The following is a 7,271-nucleotide window of genomic DNA, read 5'->3' on the forward strand; positions in this document are numbered from 1 at the left end:
AAAAAAAAAAAAAAAAAAAAAAAAAAAAAAAAGCCCAATGAGGAACCATTGGTGATTTTTTTATGCAAAAACTAAATAATTCTTAATAAATAAATCTATATTTTGAAATCAAAAAAAGAAGAAGAAAGAAAAGAAAAAAGAAAACTCAGATAGCCAACTCACCCATGACACACTAAATTCATGACACACTAATGGTGCAAGTTCAGGTGAAGCCAAAGGAAGGGAGCGGGGTGGTCCAAGGAGCTCCAGGGCACAGAGGTGCCATGGGGTAGACTCAGAGGGGTGATCCCCTCTTTGTTTTTTATTTTTGTTCTGTTGTGGTGGTTGTTTGGGGGGGAACATATGCCCTACTTTTCTTTCTGTTGCTGTGATAAATACCATGATCAAAAGCAACTTAGGGGAGGGGAGGTTTATTTAACTTGCTCTTCCGGGACACCATCCACCATTGAGGGAAATCAAGTCAGAACTCCAGCAAGGCAAGAACTTGAGGCAGATTCCGTGGAGGAATGCTGCTTACTGGCTTCATCCTCTGGTTTGCTCCTCCTGGGTTACGACCCCTGGCTTGCTCTGCCAACTTGTTCCCCCTGGCTGGCTCCCCCTGGCTGGCTCTCTCCTGGTTGCCTCCCCTATCCCACCACACCCCACCCCCAGCTGGCTCTCCCTGGCTGGCTCTCCCTGGCTTGCTCCCCCTGGCTTGCTCCTTCTGGTTTGTTCAATTTCCCTTGTAATCTTAATATACAATCTGGTTTCTATTCATATCACGTATATTTTTCCTCCCCACGACCCCTTTTAAAGTTATCTTCAGAGCTGGTGGGGTAGAACACAAGTTATCTAATAGTGTGTGAGATTGATTTGTAAGTTTTAAATATGTGCAATTCATCCTCTTGACCCTTACAAAACTCGGGGACAGGCCTGTGTATGAAGAGTGCTTTCCTATTACTGTTGGTTGCTTATTGCTGTGCATCACTGGACAAGACGGGCTCGCTCCATTGTGGCGTTTTCATAAGGATTTGCAGTGAATGTATTTTGACCATGATCACTTGCCCCTGAGGAATCCTCTCTCTCTGCACCCTGTTTTCTCTTCTATACTGTGTTCTATGCAAAATTCGTTTGGAAAAAAACATGCCATTCATGCCCTGGAGGTCGTTAGCACTGATTCTCTCTGGTTCTCTTTGGCTTACTGTGAACATTTTTTTTTTTTTACAATTTTATTATTCATTGGCAAATATTGTATATATCTACCATGGGTCATGCAGGACGTTCCTTTCAATGGACTGACTCTTCAGCTCTCTTCTACTGGTAGATACTGTGCAATGGGTCAATTGTGTTACCTAGCAACTAACTACTTAAGGTAAAAATGGCCCCTGATGGGTAAACTGCACCTGTATAGGGAAGACTTGCAAACAACACTCTTAGTGCCCACTGGGGAGTCACAGCTGTGGGCCTTTCTCAGTGCACTAACTTTTATAAGTGGGAAAATCTATTTGGGGGGACCTCTGGAAACTGTGCCCGCAAAATTATTACAGGAGATTCTAACCTCTGGGTTGCAAGGCTTGTACAGCAGGCAGGTCCTGTGCTCACCCAGTGTGTTCTGTCTTATATCCTGCTGCCTGTGCCAAGTGTGGACTACTCTAATGCTGTGCGTACAAACATTTAGCTGAACCCAATGCCAGTCCCTGGAGTGCACGGCAGACATTTAGGTTGAACCTGACAGTTTCTATGTCACGTTGTGTCTGTGCTAACAAGGAACAGTAGTGCTCCAGGATTCACCTTGTCCGCCTCTGAGAAAAAGCTTTACAAACAACGTCCACACATTCCATGATGCTTTATTTGTGGTGGAGAACATTATAGGCTAAAATGACCTCCCCCCAAATAACCAATAGTCTTATTTTTTAGATTGCAAGAGTTAAGTTGCATTAGAGCCAACTCTAACCGTCTAATAAACGCAACAATAGGTACCCTAACCTAGATGAGGTGAGCCAGTTTTAGTGAAAGTGCTTCGTTTTCATTTTTTTGTTGTTCTGTTTTAACAACACAGTCCACTCATGCCATACTTGGTTGAAGTAGTGCCCAAGGCTGAATGGAGCTGCTTCCCCTCCTCCAGGACTTCCTTCCGGGTGGAAAGGTAGACTCACCTAGCCTTTTCCCTCATCCTGAGTAGGTTTTATAGTTGACGTGTTAGAGACTGAGACAGTTGGCACCTCAGAGTCTAGGCTCTCAGCCTCGTCTAGCTCAAAGTCCTCGGACTGCTGTTCCTTATAGACTTGCTCCTCCAGCATCGATTCGGTGTTGCTGTGAATGATCTCATGGGCTGCCAGGATGTGCTTCCGCTGCGCATTCCTCACTGGACCAAAGCAACAGAGGAACTTTTAATTTCCTGCTTGAAACCATCCCTCAGTGAGTGTTTATAAGATAGGGGTAAGGGGGGTGGAGAACCCGTAATTTTCTAAAACACACATTTTCTACTTTGGGCTAACACTGTACTCAATAAAAATGACTCGTGGCGTGTTTTAGAAGGACACTCCTAGAAGTAGAGCAGACCTGTTATCTTTTAAATCTCAAGTGTTCTTCCACTGAAGGCTTGGTCACCGGCTGTGGCACTACTGAGAGATAACTGGGTCATCAAGGTTCTGGTTTCACCAACGAGTTAATCCAATGCCAAATCTAACTTGGCAGGGGTTCGTTGGATTGTATGGACTTTGGACCTGGTTAACTTTGGTGTGCAATGTTTTGGATTTTAAAAAGCTTTCTTAGGATAATAAAATTCACAAAACAAAGACCCCATTGATGAGTCTTGGTTGTGTGGACTGAGAGGAAGTGCCCTGTGGTGTGCTGCTGAAGGGCACCTCTTGGCTCGGGACCACTCCTTTCTCGTTCTCACAGAGCAGGACGTACATGTACGTCCACAGATCCACTCTTCTGTCCTTGTTCTGCCTCACCACAGCCCGGAAGCAACAGATTCACTGCCAGTGGTGAAAATACGTAAGACTGTGAGCTTAGAAGGCGGTCCTGAGTGCAAACCCTAGGAACATATATCACCAAGCCTTAGGACAGACAGACAGACAGACAGCAAGTGTTGCAGCCCTTGGAAAGGACAGGCATTCATGTTGATAAGGACAGTGGCATCAGCAATCTGCATTTGTCCTTAATTGGTGGTAGAGACTGCTTTAAGCAATTGATATGTGGGCCCTTATTTAATTCAACCACACTCATAAGAGAGACTATCATTAACAGCCTCACTTTCAGAAGGACATGCACACAAAGGAGTTATCAGATCATTTATTCTAAACCATACGGCTACAGTTAAGGACAGTAAGATGTACCAGAGACTGGGCGTGGTGGCACATGCCTGTAAGCCCAGCACTTAAGAGGCTAAGGCAGGAAGATTGCTAGTTCAGGGCCAGCCTGGTTATGTAATATATGAGACCTTATCACCAAAGGAAAAATAAAAACTACTATGTATTCCTTACTCTTCAGATATTGATAACTTTACATAGGGAAGCATACATAGCAGGGCACTCCACTTTGCAGTAATATGGTTGGAAAAACAGGGGCTTTGAGGCCACATTTGTCAGGACTCAACCCTGCAAGTCATCTGTTTCCAACCACTAATTTCCTTTACATAAAAATGAGAACACACTTACAGCTTTTATACGAGATTAAGATAATGTGCAGTTTCTAATGCTTAATGTACTGCCTTGAACTTGGCATGCACTGTAAGAAAACTGGGCTAGCGAGAAGGCTCAGCAAGGACCATGGGACCCACATTTGCTGCCTTGCACACATGTCAGGCAGGTAGTTTACAACCACCTGCAACCTCAGCTCCAGAAGATTTGATACCCTCTTCTTGCTTCTGTATACACACACACACACACACACACACACACACACACACATACACACGGTGGAGGGGAGAGACAGACAAAATACAATAAATTTTTATTTAAAAATAAGATCATTTCAAATGACCTATAAATATGTCTTAGACTTGGGTAAAGCATGTGTGTAAAACACATGGTTCTCTTATTTGAAAAGGAGAAACAAAGCCAGGTATGGCAGTGCACACTTTTAATCACAGCTATCAGGAGGCACAGACAGGTGGATCTCAGTGAGTTTGAAACCAGCCTGGTCTACATTGAGAGTTCCAGGACAGCAAGAGCTGCATAGAAAGCCTTAGAGAAGGGGTGGGGGAAGAGAGAGAGAGAGACAGACAGACACAGACAGACAGACACAGACAGAAAGAGAAGCGAAGCAAAAGTTCCAAGTGTCCATTCTCTGTATAGATGTAGCAGTAACCAAACATAAAGAAATCAGTATTACGTGAAAAAGCTGAGGACCCGCGCACCTGCGCACTGACATTTCTCCCCTGGGTCTCCAACACTCAATATCCCCCCTCCAAATCCTTCTCCTTAGGCCCTCAAGGAGATTTGAGAAAGACTTTTTTTTCTTAATTATTTCATCTTTTAAATTTTTATATGTATATGTTGTAGGCACGTGCTCATAAATGCAGGTGCATGCACTCAAAGGCCAGAAGTATCAAGTCCCCCAAGATGGAGTTACGGACGGTTGTGAGCCACCCAACCTGGGTGCTGGGGACCAAAATTTCGTCTTCTGCTCCTGTTGTTGGGAGGGAATTTCAATCTGGTAAGTATTTGGCTCATTCTTCCATCCCATCTCTTTCAATTCCCTCAGGAAAGATGGCTCTGAAGAAGGCTGACCTAACTTTGGACCCAGAAACAGAAAGGGCTGGCTGTTTTCTCAAGGATCTTGAAAACATAGTGGCCCTAATTTACACCATAACGAATATTTCTTGATCTGAGTGTTTAGTCTGTCACTGTGGACACTGCAATTGTCTGTGTGGCAGTTAGGTAGGACCCGTGAAAACCTAAAACACGAATATTCTGCTTACCGACACTTACACTGCTGGGAATCTCAGGGTCGTGGCCAGGACGTGTGTAAATATACTGACCACATGAACTCAGAATTTACACCTGGACACTGGAAACAGATGAAATGCTGAGTGCTAGAAGGTGGCAGCTTTAAAATTCGACTACCATGTGTAGGAAAAATATCAGCGTCCCTTGACCTGACGCATTGGGGTCCACTTAGCCCTTTGTCCCTAATGAAGCAAATCTTTCATTTTTCTGCTTCGGTTTCTCCAGAAGTTTCTACAAGCTAAAGGCTTGTGGGTCACTGTCCCGAGTTCTGTCCTGATGACATCCCTCCCTGGGGTCAGACCTGGCTCTGCAACAGTTTGAAGATTCCAGAAAAATCTTTAAAATTTTTAAATTTTATTTTTATTATTTTAACTATGTGTATGTGAGTGTGTGTGGGGGGGTGGAGTGGGGGGTGTCCACATGAATGCAAATGCCCACAGAGGTCAGAGGTCACAGGTCACAGTTCAGACATGCCAGATCCCCCTGGAGCTGGCGTTACAGGCAGTTGTAAGCCACCTGATATGGGCACTGGGAATCGAACTCAGGTCCTCAGGAAGAGCAGTGTGTGCTCTTAACCACTGTGTCGATCTCTCCAGCCCCAAATGTATTTTGCGTTTTAATACATATTCTTACCTTTTCTATTGACTAAAAGTACCATTATTTTTTTTTAAAAATGCCGTTTTTGACAAAGGATAAATGGAAACTGTTGTACTGAGATGACCCCCGAGCAGAAGCACTGTTAGTGACTCAGGAAATGGCCAAATGTCCTTAGACTCTCAGGGTGTCCCTGCTTTTCAGCACCCACTGTTTCTGTGCCCACTCAGTGGGAGGCTACACCCTGGGAACTTGAGGACGTCCTCTTATAAAAGGTGAAGCTTGGTGCTCTGACTGTTACTGGAGGCCAATCCTGCCTCTGCAGCCAAGCAGCAAGAAGAGAGAGAAACAAGCTCTGAAGCCAGACCAGGGCTTCTCCAGAAATCCCCACACCTTGGTTTGGAGATACAGCAGGGAAGAGAGCCTAAGGGGGTGGGGTTGGGGTTGCGGGTGGGGCTTACCTTTCTCTTTGACAAAGTCTTTTTGTACCTCTGGGATGAGAAAACTGTAAACCAGCTCTGCAACAATCTCCTCTGACTGAAGATAGGTTCGGCTGGCAAAGAAGCAAAGGCACAAATAAACGAAGGAACTCCTCACTGTTTCCCTGCTTGGGCAGCTGACGGGCACCGATGCCCACATGGCCTACGTGAGTCACGTGAATGCCGTGATCTGACACAGTATATTCCTGGAGAGCTTGTTTGACATCCTAAAAAATTAGAATCTGATCCTATCCAGCCTCCTACGAAGCACATGTTAAAAATTTAGCCAAGTGCTTAGAAGTCTAATGCCTCAGGATTAAGTTCAAATAATGTCAAACACATACATCCATCCGCTTTGCTGTTATGCTCTGGGCACTGTAATGATACATGGGGATGGAAATAAGTCCAAGGATGGAGGAAAAACTGGGGAAGTCAATCCCTAAGCTCCTACCAGGAAGGGAACAGGAATGCTGAGTTCCAGCATAAAGAGTGATGTTAGTGAGACAATGGATGTCAAACATGGCTCTCAGACTGTTGGTGGAGCTCTAAGTGCCTGAAAGATCACACATGAATAACAGTGGCTATGTATCTATGACATCAACTATTTCCGTCTCCCCTCACGATGCGTACCGGTTCTCCATTTCATAAGCGATGTTGTTGATCTCCTCAGCGATCTTCTCGATTTCTTTTCTGGCTTGTTCCTCTGCAGTTCTCTCCTCGGTGTTCAGTATGATGTCTTCCAGGTAGGAGGTTACCGTACTTTGGTGAACTTTAATCACCTGCAAAAATAAAAATAGTACTTGGGAACTTCTCTTGTAAATGAGATGAAAGTTTATTTAAGTCACCAGCCCCGTCTATTTCTCATCCAACTGCCTAGGCTTTCTAGGCAGCCCAAGCATGAGCCATAAAAGCGAGGCTGCAGAGCAGGAGGCCTGGAGGGTCCCAGGTCACTCACGGGTTTGCCGCATTGTCATAATGGCTCTTGATTACTTTTTTTTTTTTTTTTTGGAGATTTCTTGATATCATGAAATAGAATTCAGAGGACTTTGGGGGGTATGCAATCAAACACATGTGCAGTATGAATCAGTATTCGTATAGCTGCTGCTAGTGCCTGAGAAGGCCACTGGGTCCTTCCTGGTCACGGCCTATTCCACTTTCATGATAGGCCTTACTTAGCTTTAGACTTTTGCTAATTATGTAACCTCGGGCTCTCTCTCTCTCTCTCTCTCTCTCTCTCTCTCTCTCTCTCTCTCTCCCTCTC

At 44.7% G+C, this 7,271-nt stretch overlaps 1 protein-coding gene across 1 annotated transcript in view; it reads right to left on the reverse strand.

Annotated features, from left to right (window-relative positions):
* Positions 1 to 1,810: 1,810 nt before the first annotated feature.
* Maats1 (MYCBP associated and testis expressed 1) overlaps positions 1,811 to 7,271 on the reverse strand; it is a 44,615-nt gene continuing 39,154 nt past the window's right edge. The window contains exons 15-17 of the mRNA XM_021184911.1: positions 6,641 to 6,789; positions 5,993 to 6,084; positions 1,811 to 2,344 (exon numbers count right to left, since the gene is read on the reverse strand). Of these exons, the coding sequence (XP_021040570.1) occupies positions 2,136 to 2,344; positions 5,993 to 6,084; positions 6,641 to 6,789 (450 nt within the window). The 3' untranslated portion in view covers positions 1,811 to 2,135. The remainder of the gene's footprint in view (positions 2,345 to 5,992; positions 6,085 to 6,640; positions 6,790 to 7,271) is intronic.

The sequence above is a fragment of the Mus caroli genome, chromosome 16 (assembly GCF_900094665.2).
Source record: "Mus caroli chromosome 16, CAROLI_EIJ_v1.1, whole genome shotgun sequence".
Lineage (NCBI taxonomy): Eukaryota > Metazoa > Chordata > Mammalia > Rodentia > Muridae > Mus > Mus caroli.